Below are 16,453 nucleotides of genomic sequence, written 5' to 3'. Positions count from 1 at the left end.
CACAGGGGAGCCGGCCGGGCACAAAGCGACAACCGATACGCACCTGCCGACCCATAGACGGCAACAACGCACACACACACAAGTACGCACAAGATACACACGCACACACAACCTGACAATAAAATGATCAAACAGTCCGACCAAAAAGAATGGAATACGTAAGAAAAGGAAAAGAGTGTAGAACATTTTTTCACAAGGGAGGAAGTAGACAAGGTGTCATAGTGTAGTGGTACAATTTTATCCATTAGTGCAAAATGTGCGCAAAATGTGCATAAAATGTGAAAGTGCCTGTTTGTTACCACATTTGGGGACAAAACATGAAGGCCAAGTTTACAGTAGTGGTCTACAGTAAGCATTTTATATACTGTATATTAGGGGTGCAGATGATACCAGCTTTACATTAATCATTATTATGATGGGGTCGTTGAAAAAAAAAAAATCTCTAACTTTCAGAAACCCCTGCAGTGTGTTTAGTACAAAAGAAAAAAAAAAAACAGGACGTTCCCTGTGGGAGATTTAGTCTCATTGTTCTGAGCCCAGCCGCCTCACGAAGAATGACAGCTGGAATGCGACTGTAATTTTCCAAGTGTTTCCATGGTTCTTTATGGAGCGCTTCTAAACAAAGTTAAATTTGACCCTCTGTGGGTTTGCTGCTAACTCAGCCCGATCTTTTTCTTTTGCATGAGCTACATTTACTGCATCCTCCCATGACACAGCGGGGTCACAGTGGCTCTGACCACAACACCGGCCTTGGCACCCGCTTTAAGGACACGGCCGATGTTGGAAAAAAAAAAAAAAAAGTACGCCTTCTTTTATCTCCCTCTTGCGACAACTCGTCATCTGTATTTTTCGTGCAGCTAGATTTTTTTTGTGACGCGGGGGCTAAAAACATATCACACTAACCTGCAACCTGAAACATTAATATGCAGTAGTTGCTGGGAAAACAAAAGAGTGGGCTGTGAATTTTGAATTCTTTCAATTGATTGTTCTGTTATGAAATATTGTGAGTGAATTGTTCTTTTCTATGCCACAGTGGAGGTCTACGTGGAGGTTGTGCAACATTCCATAGCGCCCCCACCCCACACTTTTAAAAGTGTATGTCTTCAATTCACAATAGTTTCATAGAAAGATTAATTCTGTTTAAAAAAAAACACCCATTTTCACATCTTTCATCCTCAAAATATTTTTTACAAAAAAAAGTAGTCGTAGCATAATTTTCCATTTGCGCTTTGTTTTTCCTAGCCCATCCGCCTTCTTGCTTATTTCACTTACCTGTGCGCTCGGCTGTCCTGTGCCGTCGGTGCACACAAACTGGACAAACTCCTTAAGCGGGTCCTGGTGGTGGTGGTAGCGTATGGTGGGGTGGGTGAAATAAGGGCTGGACTGCTGGATGATTGAGGAAGAGGGGAAGTGCAGGGCTGAGGCTGAGGCACGGGGGCTCCCTGCGGAGATGACCGGGAAACATCAGCAAAAGTTGAATCGAGCCTACAATGAGTCATTCTATTGTTTGAGCAGAGATAATGAACATACAGTACACGGCACAGAGCGACATATATTATATTCCACGCTGTCCTATAATAAGACATATGCTTGAACTAAGCGGCGGCCATTATGTATAATTTTGCCGCTCAGGCCTATAATTGTCCTGACACAGAAAATAGCTGTGACGTTCTACTGCGGTAAGCTATTGTGTAACATCTGGCCCCGTTCACTTTCGACATCAGCCAACTAAGCAAACACACTTTTGTCAGTCGCAGTACGTTTGTATATTTTTGCACCTTCTGCCGCCTCGCAAAACCGAGCCGAGGTAAGAGAGAGCCGCAAACAAACAGACACTGTGATTTTTTTGATTGCTTGTCAGTGAGGTGTAATCAATCAGCGGCGGTTCTCTTTGGTAGCTTGTCAGAGGATCTCCCCTTCGCTCCCAAATGGCCACAAAACACCTCCAGGAGACATTCGTCAACCAGTCAGCCACACACGCAAACACACTAGCCTCCACTGTGTGTCTGGTCGGCTGCAAATCTTTGGCGTTTGCAATTTGGCACGGCGAACAAGAGAGACAAGCTGCTAGGTGAGGGGAGCCTGGCAAACAAGTATCTGTGATTGTGTCTGTCACCTACTGTCTCGTGTGTGTGTGTGTGTGTGTGTGTGTGTCGCAACTCACAAAGGGCAGCAGCGCAAGTTGGTTAAACTTTCTGCCGTTGTTGATTTTCTCAGTGGTCGGAAGAAACAAAGTACAAATACCATGTGACTGAAATTTAGATGGTACTTTGAACTTATTATTCACTTTTTTAATTTTACCCCTGACATTTTAAAACATAGCTTTGTTTTCTATTCTTTGTCAGAATCGGCTTGTTGACTTTTTTAACCATGGAAGGTTTGAGGTCCTACTATTTCGCAGATTTTCTTTCTATTTGTTCATATCGGGTGTAAATCCACTGTCAACCAGTAGATGGCAGCACATTACCTGTGTAAATTTGAAAGAACAAAAACATTTCAGCCTAGATTTTTTCAAAATGATTAATATACATCCTCTGTAATCCTGTTTTTTATGTCTTCAGAAAGTGACGGAAAGTGATGACTATTTTATTGATGTGGATTATGAGATATGTTTGTTAATTTGTCAAAAAAAAAAACCCAAAAAACTCTAACTAAAACTTTTTGGGGTTACTCATCGCTATTTAAAATATTTATAATGTGTTGAACATTAAATTAAGAGCTACTATTTGTACTTCTTAGAACAGAAAGTGCTCCTCTGCTTTTTTCCTCAGTTTGAGTTCGCACAGGGCCTAAATTTTGTATTCCCAACATACATGCATTGGTTGCCACAATGGCGGTCTCTCCAGGCGAGCGTAATCAGACAACAGTCTGCCTGGCATCTCTCCATGTGCATCCAGAGCCAACAGCGGGACATAAACAATCCAGCACTTAGCCGCGAACACTCTCACACTCGACCTACACAAGAGGAGCGAAGCGTTTCGGCGCGCCCAAGGTGGGCCTTGGTTACGAGAAGCATCTTTCTGCGCATTCACATCTTTCTTTTCACTCCACTCTCCTGTCTTCCTCCAGGCACTTTATTGAAGCGAGGCCTCTAAGGGACATTCCATTTGGACTGCAGCCATTGTAGCGCAGACAAGAGTGTAAATTTACACATGTGCACGCGCGCGCGAGTGTGTGTGTCTGCAAACGGACGGAAGCTCAAAACACTACCTCATTACAGCCGCACTAATACGCCAAAAGCACTCAGCTAACAGTCGCTCTCACTCATTTGGAACTCGATTAAAATACAACGTTTAATTTCTTGGACTCGTTCGCAAAACGTGCCTAGTGGTTGAAGGCACGTCCTTGAGTATATATTCTAAATATACCTCTGGGAGAGCTGAAAGTAAAATTCAATACGCTTCAGCACGAGGGCATTGAGTGCAAATGACCTTTACATGGTAGGTGCGGTTTGGACGCCGACCAAGCCGTTCCCTTTGAGAGTCAAATAGAATGAGAGCGGAGGACGTATTTATGCCTTTGAAAAGTGAGCCCGCCAGCCTTCAGGGACTTGTTGGCAAAGTTCACATTGGAGGGACGTTGGGAATTCTCAGAGCGGAGATGGAGAAACCTTGTAGGATATATGCTATTGGAGCAAAATGCTCCGAGGACAATTTGCCCTTTGTGCCTCAATCGAAAAAACGTCACTGGAAACACACTAAAGGAATCTGTGGCGTTCTGTGAAAATACGCTCTCATTAAAACTACAAACAAGGACAAAACTGAACATGTTGAGCAGGTTAAAAAAAAAAAAAAGAGAGCGAGATTCAACTAGATTTCAACTAGAGTTGTTTACTTAGGAAGCACTTTGACTTGTAAGCACGTCCTTGTCCCCAAAAATTATGTAAACACTAGATAAATAAAATAGAACTACATATATCTATAAGAAAATCCTACCAGCTAACCCATAATAAGCATTGTTTTTATTTATTGATTTTTTATTTTTATTTTTTTAAACAACCTACGCAATTTGAAAATCTGATTCCACTTTACAGCGATGTCGATTTGAATTTGATTAAGTTGTTCAGCCCTAACTGGAACACACACGGTTGGCACGACAACACATAATTCTCAAAACCTTTTTTTCCACACAACTGTACTAGATTTATTCACGCATCACTATATTATCAATGGAATATTATCGATCCAAAATCCATCACCTTTTTTTTTTTCGTGGACTAATGAATGTTTGTTAGCAGTCTCGACCGAGTGCCATTGTAGCTCTACTCATTGTGGCATTAATAATCGATGGCAGTAGGCCCAGTACTGTGCACACACCGCGTTCATTATACCAAAATATAAAAACTCATAAGCCATACAAACCACTGGAAATCATAATCCAAACATGAAATTCAATGGTGATAATTGGATTAATAAGCTCAAAGGCAAAGGCATGGATGCAGCAATGGTACCATGCAATGACAGTATTAAAACAAACAAACAAGCACTATGGTGATGTTAAATAAACAAATGTATGGGTAAAGATAGACTGAAAGAGAGAGAGAGAGAAAAACTTTGGCCAGCCAGCCAGCCATGATATAGCAGTAACACTGAACATATGAAAACTCAGCAGTTGCAACTGAGGGATTGGAACGCAATTCTTTTGCTTATGGGGTATAATTTCCCTTTCCTTCTCTCTCTTTTTCAGACTGGAATATGAGGAGGGGGGGGTTGCAACTTGGTGGCAGGGCTCTCTCACCTGGTCTCACTCCTGCCAGCACGGGCAGCGGGTGGTGTGTGAACGCCATGCGGGGGGACCTCTGGGAAGACAGGGCGTTGAAATCAAACTTCCCCGGCTTCTTAAGTGAACCAGGCGAGGACAGTCCTGGTAATAAAAAAAAAAAGAAAAAAAAAAAGAAAAAAATGGGATCAACAAAAAAAAAAAATAGTAGGGAGCAGAGTGGGGAAAAGAGAGGTGGTTTTAATCATCAATTTCTTTTTTTTTTTGGACTATATCACATTGCTTTTATTCTTATTAAAGGGGACTTAATTTAGGGTGATTTTGTCACCCATTAGTTTTAAAGAGCCAATCAGAAGACTCAATCCTGCCTGATTGCCTCATTCACAAATACATGGGGGGAATAAAAAAGAAAAAAAAGATTAGAGTTCTTTGTTTTTCCCACCGCTGCAGTAACTCATTCTGATAGAGGATTCCCAGCTCCCAACTTTGAAGGAATGGACCGGGCAGTATTTTACAAGCATGTCTTCAAAAGGAGAAAAAAAATAATGGGGTGGACAATAGCTGAAGCCAATATCAAACTAGCCTTTGTTTGAGAGCCAAGGCACATCTGTAGCAATAATAACAACTAACTGCGCCACTGTATGTTTTCTCTGTCTCGTTTCTCTTTGGCTTTTCTCTGTCTTTTTCAGGTGCCGGCGCCAAACGTTGCCACCGTTACAGCCACAGTCAGCGAGTTGCGGTTACGGCCACTGCCAGGCCCACGGGCTGGCTGCACGAGAAGACGGCCTCATTCAGAAATAGCACAAACTGTACAGTATGGACGCGGCAGCTGCTGAGTGCGAAAGACAAGCAGACGGACAGAGGAGACGGCGGGAGGCGGCGACAAGCACGTGGGAGACATGAAAATATGCGAGAGAGCAAAGCCAGTGAGAGAGCAAAGCAGAACCTGTGAGAAATGCAGCAGTGTTTTTCTTTTTTTCTTTTTCATGCGTTGCTCTGACGACATGTATGAAATCGGGTTGTCAGAAGATGTTTGCGTATGCTTATTATCTGGCGGGCACACATGTAACAGCATCAAAACAGAGCAAAAAAATAAAAACGTTTGTTGTATTGTGGGGTTTCTTCTAATCTTCCTGACGACAGTGATATGATAATATTTGCGCTTGAAAACTTTTTTTTTTTGCAGGCTTTGGTTTTGTAGTCTATTTTTGTGGCTGCTTCGCATCAAACAGGGCATTCAATATGATTCCTCCTCCAGCTGGAGACGTGTGAAAGTGGATGGTAAGCGTGGGGGCGTGCAAAAAAAAAAAAAAAAAAATCCCTCCTGGTGTGAAAGAGTTAAATCTCAAGCAGGTGGGAGTGAATATGTGTGAACCATTTATGTCTCCGGCAGACATATATTTCTTTTTCTTCCGCCACAATCCTCCCCCTTCTCCGAACCCAACTGTAGCAGGAGTATGTGGGAGTATTGTGCTGTCAGATACATTCCAAGCATGAAGAGGACCTTGGATCCAGCTTCTGACACCAACAGTCAGTAGTGATTTCTGTGACACTCGAGTGTAAACTAAAAAAAATAAATAAAAAGCCTGGGAAGAACTGAGATTTGACAAAGCATTTAGCTAACTATGCTATTTTCTAAGCCAAGTTTGGCTTCACGAAGGAGAAAAAAAAGGAAAAATGTGAATTTATTTATTGTGAAGTGCAAATTACTGTGGTAACTGGAATTTCAAAGAACATTAGCAGTACGCACGTATGTCGATGAAGCTAACGGCGACTCCGATTGGTGATTGTCGTGACACGAGAAAAAATAGGCCAAGGTGAGATTTGAGAGAATGTTTCTGCGCATGTATGCGCTTAGCGTTGAATGAACTTCGCGAATCATCATAAGGAAAATGGGGGAATCCGCTGACGGCAGACATCTGGGCCCTTAAAAACGCCAACGTTACCATCAGGAGGATGTAAAAGAAAATGTCTCAGCACTTCAGAGACGAACCCGTCTGCCAATCTGGTTCACATGTGCCGCAACTGCACTCGTTCTCTCCTGGCACGCTCCGGCGTTTCACTGGCAACCAATCAAGCGCTCCCCTGATGACCCTTCTGTCTCTTTGCACTAACAGGCCTGCCACCAGATGCGCCTCTGAAGCACACTCACATAATTTTGAAGCGGGTTAAAAAAATAAAATTGACACTTGATTTGAACAAGTCATGGAAAAGCTGGGGAATTGTAACTTTCAGGACTCTAGCCACGTATCTGTGATTATATCACTGAAGCAGCGGGGGAAGCCCACCCGCTGTTTGATTTATTGAACAATCATTTGGAGCTAATATGAAATCATGGTTGTTTTGCCAGCCTTACACCCCCTCCCCCCCTATGAGCCTATGTGGAGCAGATGTCTCCGGCATCCTCACGGATCCCAAGGCTATCCACACAGTCATTCACCATCTGGGACCGTGCTTCAGCTGCGCAAATGCGTGTCTGTGCGTGGAAATCGATGGTGTGTATCTGAATGTGACAGTGTGTGTTGAGAGGAAGGAAAACGCTGCAAGTGGACACACACTCAGGCACACCTGTCTGTGTGATGAGCTGCTTTTGATTCGTGTTTGAATGCTCGCACCTCGCTGAGAATTCCCAGGTGAGATTGTATTTGGCAGGTTCGGCTAGTTGGGAAAATCAGATTTTTTTTTTGCGTACCACACCCCTAAAAATTTTCCTACTTGTCTGTCTGCTCTTTCATATATTTGCTCTATAAAATTCGACTAATTCATTCTTAGCTGCAGTGCTTCCAGTATTGTTTCGACCAATCAGATTTTAGCTTCTTTTTGCTGCCATGTTAATCTAATCTACACTGGGGCCTTTATGTATCTTAAATTATATTACCAATGAGGATGTTTTTTTTAACCAATTAGATTATCGATTTGCGCTCACGAGCTAAAGTGGCTCTCAATGAAGTCAACATTTTTCTGTTGTCTGATTGGTTAGTCAGAGCAAAACATGTGTGGGGCTATCAACATAGTACACTTTTAAATGTCTTTGTAATCTTGTATAGTTTTGCACTAGTATTGATGATTCCTAGAATTGGATCGATCCGATTTTAAGTTTGCTGAATGCACTTTCTTTACATGTGCCACATCTAAACAGCTACCTCCTAAGGAGGAGACGGGGGTGACGGGGGTGAATTTGAGGAACTACAAAAAGCAATTTGCACATCTCAATTCTGCAGACTCATTAGGAAGTGCGCAACGCGGCGTGCTGCACTACGGAGACCAGGAGGCCACACACAGACAAGGGAGAGACAGACCATAGCGAGCGAGAAATAGGAAATTGATGGGAGGTGAAGCTCTGCAGGGCAAAGACATGCAGCGGAGCTCTGCTGCGGCCCCCGATGAGCAGCGCTCTCTTAATTACATCTACAGCTAAGTGGAGCAGGAGCATCGGAGCAGCTAGTGATGAACCTAAGCATCGCTTTTGGCTACGTCCCTCCCCAGAGTCCTCCCCTGCTGTACACATTTTCAATTAGACAGAAGGGAGACTGCGATGGAGTGCAAGAAAGCAGGAGGAAGGCTTTTACACCTCTGATCCGCAGACGGTAAAACGTCTTAATGAGGGATTTCAAGCCAGGGGAGGGATGGCGAGACGGAGAGGTGGAGGCAAGGTGGCCACCTGAACACCTGCAGGGGCGGGGAGCACGGTAAGCATGGGCGTTTCGACGTGTGAACGTCTGCCTATGGAAGGGGTGTCAAGTGGGCGAGCGGCAGAGGGGCATCTGCGCAGGCACATATTATTATGCACGCGTGTGTGAGCCACGCCGCCGAACCTGTGGAGGTCTTTTTATACATGACTGACTCACTCTATCCTTGTGTGTGTGTTTGTGTGTCTTTACTGGTGTTTTTTTTTTTTATTGCATGGTGACATCTGTTGGTTAAAAACGACACCGGGAGGGCAAGCAAGGCCTCGGAGAGAAAGCCAGGGAATTGAAATGAGCATGTGTGACAAAGAATGTCAAACTTTAAGCGGATAATCCTGGAAAATCCCGCCACTTAACCACACAGAAATGGGAGGGGCGAAAAAACAAACATCATCAGCAAGATCAAATTCTAATATCCATATATAATATTCTTATACTACATTTCATTACCTTACATTCAAACACACATACATTATAATGTATATAAAGAGCAGGGTGGGCTAATAAATATCAAATATGTAATCAATATTGGTCTAACCATGGTAAGGAAACTGCACGCCTTCGTTTTCATGTTTTATCTTCCTCTCCTGCACACTGGCCAAATGGTGCTGCACTGAAAGTGGAGAAGGGTATTGTTAACAATGAGAGAGAGAGGGAGGGAGAAAGAGAAAGAGAGAGAGGGCAGAAGATGAGGTGTGGAAGTGGAGAGGGTTAAGGGTGAGCATTACGTTTTATGGCTTGTGATCATGAACATGTACTTATGTCATTAGAAGTTATCAAGAGGACTAGCAGCTTTACAGGATTGTTGGCCGGGAGGGGTGAAGCTAATGAGTAGGTCGATGAAGAAAGCAGATCACAGTACTGGTCTAGATTACTATCACTATAAGAGGTCAAATTAATACAGAGGCTTAAATAAGGCCTTTTATTCAAATGGATTGGAAAATCTTCCTGAGGTCCGTTGCTGTGGTCATAATTTCATATGACCACTCAGCATTTGTTTTTGGGAGAAAGTGTTAAATTTACTCGGTTGAAGGCGGCTTGCTTGTCATTAAGGTTGGGAATTGAAAATTAAATTTGATTGCGATACTGACATTTGTGATATTTAGTCAATTATGTGATCAAATAATCTCTTCGGGCTCCTGCTATCAAATATTTTTAGAATCGAGTATTCGATCGATTATCCTTTAATCAAGTAAGTGGATAAAAATGGGTGTTGTATTTTTTTTAAACAGTAACATACAGGCAATATTTTTCCGTCATCAGAGTTGCCATCCTCATGTTTGAGTCTACTTTGTGACTTTGAGTGTGTATGGCTTTAAAAGGCAAGGCCTGGTGAGTGACGTGGGTGTCATTGAATGACAATATAGAATTGGATGAATCAAACATCCCTAGGGGATGGTCAAAGTTGTTTGCCGCTTCTATTTTGTCATTTGCAATGTTTAGGAGCGGAGGGTGTATATTTCCAGAGTATAGGCAAGGGTTAGATAGAGGGATCAATTAGTAGGGCGATGGTTGGGACAGCGTGAGGAAGACTGGCAATGCTTTGCTTCGTGGGAGAGGGACGTGTGAGGTGCGGCGAGGTGGTACCTGCATCCATTTCGTTGGGCCACGCGCTGGATTGGGATGAGCTGGCTGCAGGTGAGCGTCCGGGATAGAAAACATCATCTGTAGGACTCTCCATCTCACTGTCGTCTAACGACTTCCTCTTGGTGGAGCTGGCATGAGAGAAAAATACGGTACTCATGTGAACGCTCAGATCGAGGTCCTGACAAATCACAACCAAGGTATGAAAACTACACAGGACTTAAAAGAAGGAAGAGCTAGAAAGTGGTGGCATTAGCTTTCTGGATGAGTGTGTTTGCGTTTATTTTAGTTTGTGTTTTTAACTACCTCCGCGGAAGGTTCGCGTACAGTTCCACCTCAGACCTAAAGTGATGGTGGATGACAAGAGGCGAGAAGAAAGGAAGGACAAGTTAAAGGAAGACAAAGAGGAAAAGCAGAGAAAGTAATTGCATGATTGAATTAAAAAAAAAAAACTGTTACAATACACAATATCGACGAGGATATGGAAAGAAAAAACTTGCAGCAGCGTCAGTGAGAACGTAAAGAGAAAAAGTAACCTCTTGTATTTATTCTAAGTAAAAAGATCATTTTTAGCCAAGAGGAGGCAGCATGAAACCGTAACAAAGTGGATCCAAGAAACAACAACGTAGAAAGTCAACATTAGGATTTACATTTAATTGATAATCATCCTTGGAAAAAATAGCTATCCTACAAAAACTAATATTACTATCGTACTGAGGAGCTGAGAGAGGAGCTGAGTCTCCAGTTATATTGGGGTGTCTGACTTATGGTGCCCTCAGGTGGCCAAGGCGCGCCAGAACTGATAAAGAAAGTGTGACAAAACAGTTTTTTTTTCGTTCCAATTCTATTTAATCATATATTATATAACTACTTTATTATTTTTAAGTATGTAACAGAGTACTTCATTTCTCTTTTGTGAACATCTTTTTATCATTGGTTTGTTTGGGAAGGTTGGAAATTCTATGTATGAGTAGAAGTGTTGAAGTGTGGTCAAGGAAGAAATTAAGCTTATAAATCAAGGCACCACTGTACAATAAATTCACACGCAATGACAGAATGAAAACATTTTTTCCCATAATTTACATTTGTGATTCCAGTACTGCTTGTCTATTACGTACCTGGTAGAGGGAGGGGAAGTGAGGGAACGTCGCCCCACGGCCACCTGGTTGATGTTGTAGTAACTGGGACTGCTGTCCAGGTCGGCCAAGGAGAAGTTCGGACCTGACGCCGTGGCAACAGGGGCTAATGGATAAGGGGGGGAAAAAAATATAATAATTTTGATGACAAAAATTTAAAAAAGATATAAAGAGATATTTTGACATTTTCCTAAGTGAGTAAAGAATGAATATTAATGGGATAATTCAGGCATGAGCATGAGGTTGGCTATGTAGGTGTATGTTGGGGTAGTTCCAAATTGGAATTTGGCAGCAATCTGCTAAGTACTAATTTATGTTTTGCTTCTTCTTTTTATCTATTTATGTATTTGTTTTCAAAAGTATTTTAGACTTACTCTGGGACACTCTGACGAGCTCAGCCACGTTCCAAACCCCTGAGGTGACAAAGCAGTCTTGGAAACTCAGGTGTCCTGTGGTGGGGAAATAAATATACAATGATTAAAAACAGTCCTATAAGAAAGGAAAGAACTCCTGAACGTGTTGAGGAACGTGTGTTTGCAATCTGGAATCTAACGTACAGTGGATGTAAAACATTCACCCACCCAAGCTGAAAGTCATGCAAAAAAAGAGCCCCCAAAAATGACCAAAACTTTTTAAATCATTCTTTTGACTCCAAATCACGACAACTCAATTGAAATATTTGCTTTAATCTATTTTAGATGGAAGTAAAAATACATTAAGAAACATAAACAACTGAGATAATGTTGTTGCAAAAGTGTGCACACCCTCCTTTTTGGTGTGGGGATTGACTGGTATATTATTCATAGTTGCCTCCATCTTGCGCCTAGTTCTAAGCAGTGCACTTGACTTTGTCTCAACTGCTTCCAGATGAAACTAATCATGTTCCTTACCATTGGGCGGTGGTTTAATGTCCGTGTCCCCCTGTTGGCTGGAGCTGTCTGATTGTCCGGATTCTGCACAAAACATGGAGAAATGATGACTATTTGTACAAATGTTCTTTAATCAATAATTTATTGTTAAGGTCGGTTTAGAAACTGCGCTGTTTGAATTTGCAATATGTGCTAAGTTCTACATGTGTTAATGAAGTCACGCAATTTCTTGAAGTGTGACGTTTCTTTACATCCCGGAAAGCTCGCTGTCGTCTCCCCGCTGAATAAAGGTGCAATGATTTACAGAGTGCCGTTATGCCAATAAGTATCTAACGATGCAATCATATTCCGTGCCCTAATCTGATTTAATACTTTCTTGCTGGTAGGGATTTAGTCTGCATAAACAGAGCACCTCACGTGCGCACAAAAACACACGCACACACACTTTCGCATATGAACACCCACACGAGCATGTGCACTTGCAATCTGTTTCTTCCTCTAATTTCTGTTTCATCGCCGCAAAAACAGACTCAGGAAAACAGCTGACCACGGGAGTCTGGTTGCGCCTGAGGATTTGAGGCAGAGCGCGTTTTAGTCGGAGGAAAACTTTTCCCCATGAGGGCAGACAAGCAACACTAATCTGTGTACACAAGCACGTTTGCACACACCTCTTATGACTGGCCTATGAATGCAATCGGCTTCACTCACACGAGCGGTTAGCCGCACAGGGCAGGCCTTGGCAACTCGAGGACGAAATTAGGAATGGAGAAGCTCCAGGCGGAAAAAAAGCTTTTTGTAACACGAGTGTCAAAAGGGAGTGTCAACATTGTGCAGGTTTGTGTCACGTGTGTAACCACATCCATGTTAATGGCAATGCAGTGGTGGCAAAAGGGGAAGTGGCCCTACTAGTCTAAACGTGGTATCCTGATTAATGTTACATTTGTAAAATATGAATTAATTCCGTTTTTACCCAATTCAGGGGGCAGCCATTTTGTCACTCGCTGTCGACTGAAGATGACATCACAGTTGATCGGGGTTCAGTAAATAACCAAACACGGCTCACCTGAAATTTGCAAGCTGAGTTGTGATTGGTCGTTACCTGAGCGATGTCATTTTTAGTCGACCGCAAGTGGGAAAATGGCCGCCTTCAGAGATGTGTGATTTTGCGACTTAATATTTCACAAATGCAACATTACTCAGAATATCATATTTTGATGAGTGGGGCCATTTCCGTTTGAATTAAGGTAAAAATGAGATGAAAAGTACTGAGGAACAAAAGTAAATAAACGTGTGTGTGTGTGAATAGTGGTGGTCAATTCAGATCAAAGTTGCTAGCAAGTAAGCTAATGGAAAGGAGGTGTTTATCCACAGGCTGTAGGTGATAACAGAGCACACAGACTCCTGCCAGCAGCACTTGCCTTGCAGCCGCTCTAAGCCACAGATTAGCCTAGTGAGCAGAAAAAATAACAGGCCTGTCTCGCTGCCTACGAAGCCATCCGCAGAAAAGCAAAAAGACCTCCCTTTCTGCTCGCTCCTCTCATGCAGAATCCCTCACTCGTCGCCGTCGCCCCATCGCGTGTAATCCTGGCAGCCATCTTAGAGCTTGGCAGCCATCTTAGCATTGGCGGTAGCTCCGCATTCCAGGTAACTGACGGCACAGGCTCCCATCGCGCCAGGCTGCGCACGCACCCCAGATACATTGAGCTCCTCATAGACGGACGGACAAACACCCAGGAGTAAACATACGGGTGCCAATGAAAGCTGTTGGGAAAACAACCCGACCTCACTGGACTTTTACCGGCGTGTAGTATTTCGCCACAGGGCGAGAGAATATTGTAAACACTCCATTTCTCGCACCTTCGAAGCACTAGCTGGAAGACCAAGCCGTAACTGTATGTGTGCAGCGAGCCCCGAGGCATGTCTGCGTGTGTGCACAATCCCAAGACCGCAATTAGCCTCTAGAATTAGCCGGCTGCGATAAAGCTGTGCCTCTCCATCGCTACGAGAGGTTATCAGTTTCACTGCAAAGCGACACACTGATCATATTGTTGGGTTGAGAAAATGAAACTCAGGAGGTCCGGCCGACTGTTTATCACGACTCGGCCAGTTACAGTCTACTGTACGACAGCCGCAACCCGTCTAAAGTCGCGGCAAGCCCTTTATCTCGTCGCCCAGACCCCCGAAGCTTTTCCGGCACCTCCAATCAGAGCTCTGCAGGCCTCTCGGACAACCCTCGACCTCACGTCATCCCTCACGGTTGACATCAAACCTTTCAACAACACGCCTAGTCCCTCTCAGCCAGCACAGTCTAATTAAGACAGAGTAACTCTGTCAATGCAGTGTCGCCTGAGGTCACTTAGGAGCCAGATATGGAAGTTGGGCTGTATGAGTGCAAGATATGGACTGGACTCAGTGAGATAAGCCATGACGTGCATTACATACGTAAACTGCCACAGTCTCTTGATAGTGTGCAACATTTGATAATTTGACAAGGCCACGTTAAATTCATGATTTGACGGCTTTTAAGACTTTTTAAGGATCTTTTTAAGACACGTCCTGTAATACGCATTGTGCTGCTCATTCTGTTATGTGTACCTTGGCCAATTGGAGGCAGCACAAGACATTTCAAACATCAATATTATGTACTGAAGATGAGCTCCTCTAAGCTTCTCTGTACGGCAGACTTATTAATCATTCTTTGCAGAGGAAAAAGAATATATGCCCGTGAATATTGTCATATTATCTATCCCTTTACATGCGTCGCTTTATATATCGATTGCTTATAGGACAGAAATAAAAAGATGCTAATTATTAGCTAGCGAAGCCTAATTGTTTTATATACACCGTGTAATTTTGAAACCTTTGTGTTTAGTTTGACCAAACTGCCGCTTGTTCTGAAGTGACTTGAGTTTATTATCACCAGACAGAACTCATACCTTGTTTGTTTACCATCTATAATATTTTTTATAATTATTATAATGTCACTGATAAGTGCAATTACTTTGCAGGCTCAATAGCAGCTCAACATTGCCGGACTGACTGGTGTAGAAGGTTCTACGGACTACTGTACCTCCCACTGTCAACGCTCGCATATTTCTGTGGCTTTTGCTTTTATCAGTTCCATCTGTAGTGCATTTTCCTTCCCCATCCCGTTTTGCCATGTGTGACATACGGTCTTCTCTAAGCGCTTCCATTCCTGTCGTTTTATGAGACTCAAATAATAGCTCTGAAACCAAGTCTTTCCATTTAAGCATTAGTGTATGTTGCTTCTTTCTATGTCACTTTCTTTGTCGTTTGGAACAATCGCAACTCCCGACTTCTCCACCACCACCTCCTCCTCCTCCACTCTGCTCTTCTCCTCCCCAAAACACAGGAACACGCCGTACAGCCTCCCAATTGGGTTTCGCTTAAGAGGTTTATCGGTATGTTGCTAAACATTCTGACCTTTTTTTAATCCTTAATGCGCTTAAAATGTTCCAAAACCTCCTAATCCCCCTGGCTATCCCACACAGATGTTCACTCCGCTCTTTTATTGGATATTATTTCATTATTTTTTTCTTTTCGACATATGTATTTTCTTGCATATACACATTTTATTCAAACATATCTAATACAGAAGGGAATATTCCAGTTGCTGTTCTGCATAAATTTCACATTGAGCTAAGCCAGATGTGTGACTTATTTCAGGGGGGAAACAAAAAAAGATTTGAATGAATAATATTAAGGACACTATTAACAGCTCAGTTTTTCCAAGTGCTGTGCGTACATATGGATATTCATGTGAATCTATTAGCGTATGGATGTATGCATTTGTGTGACTGCGCCACTCACAGCCAGCCAAACTGTTTGGCGAGGTGGGCTCTGCAAGTGTGTGTGTCTGTGTGTGTGTGTGTGTAGCAGGTGTGCCAGGCTGCCTTGCGCAGCTTGCTGCCCATCTGTGCTCCCGTCTGTGTGCCGCCTGCGCCCACGTTTGCCAACAGCGCCGCACCACAGCAAGAAGACCCAGGAGAGAGGGATGCTGAGCGTAGAGGGAGGGAGGAAAGAAGGGGGGGAGGGAAGGAAGGAGGAGCAGAGGCAGGAGGAGGAAAGAGGAAGGGGGATTACAAGGAGGGTTAGGAGAGGGAAATAAAGTGGGAGAGGGAATGGGGTGGGGGTCCGGAGAGTAGACATGAAGTCGTAGGGAATGGGCGGCATACGATGCGGGGTTGCTGAGTGGAGGTTTTAAGGGCGGATTGTGGCTGGCTGGATGCCCATACATACAACCCCCCCCCCCCCTCCCATTTCTTTATCACGCTTCACTCCTTCCTGTCCGGCCCTCCTTCTCTTGATTCATCAGCCGACCAAAATGACTTGTCTTCATCAGTGCAGATTACTGCGGACCTCTGAGAGACTGTACTCTGGAATCGGTCACTTTTGACCGGGGACATTGAAGATTAGAGTCTAATATCTGGCAATACAA

The 16,453-nt window shown here is 43.4% G+C and overlaps 1 protein-coding gene and 1 long non-coding RNA gene across 14 annotated transcripts in view; one reads left to right on the top strand and one right to left on the bottom strand.

The window, feature by feature from the left end:
- Positions 1-16,453, bottom strand: part of LOC133150794 (nuclear factor 1 X-type-like) — a 97,890-nt gene that overhangs the window by 12,115 nt on the left and 69,322 nt on the right. For 6 of the 12 annotated variants that reach the window (XM_061273298.1, XM_061273307.1, XM_061273306.1 and 3 more), the window contains 8 exons: positions 12,016-12,078; positions 11,500-11,574; positions 11,108-11,231; positions 10,296-10,331; positions 9,993-10,120; positions 8,944-9,018; positions 4,738-4,863; positions 1,273-1,442 (listed from right to left, as the gene is read on the bottom strand). In XM_061273298.1, coding sequence (XP_061129282.1) covers positions 1,273-1,442; positions 4,738-4,863; positions 8,944-9,018; positions 9,993-10,120; positions 10,296-10,331; positions 11,108-11,231; positions 11,500-11,574; positions 12,016-12,078 — 797 coding nt within the window. The remainder of the gene's footprint in view (positions 1-1,272; positions 1,443-4,737; positions 4,864-8,943; positions 9,019-9,992; positions 10,121-10,295; positions 10,332-11,107; positions 11,232-11,499; positions 11,575-12,015; positions 12,079-16,453) is intronic. The other 6 variants (XM_061273299.1, XM_061273309.1, XM_061273304.1 and 3 more) reach the window with 4 other exon arrangements.
- LOC133150795 (uncharacterized) lies at positions 1,707-5,800 on the top strand. Of its 2 annotated transcripts, none has more exons than XR_009713813.1 (3): positions 1,707-1,807; positions 1,899-2,071; positions 5,409-5,800. It is a non-coding gene; the product is annotated as an uncharacterized LOC133150795 (long non-coding RNA). The 2 variants fall into 2 exon arrangements; XR_009713814.1 differs by lacking the exon at positions 5,409-5,800 and adding an exon at positions 4,687-4,828.

Source organism: Syngnathus typhle, linkage group LG3 (assembly GCF_033458585.1).
Source record: "Syngnathus typhle isolate RoL2023-S1 ecotype Sweden linkage group LG3, RoL_Styp_1.0, whole genome shotgun sequence".
In the NCBI taxonomy this organism is placed as follows: Eukaryota; Metazoa; Chordata; class Actinopteri; order Syngnathiformes; family Syngnathidae; genus Syngnathus; species Syngnathus typhle.
Note: the sequence above shows the minus strand (reverse complement) of the source record. Positions and strands in the feature narration are given on the sequence as shown.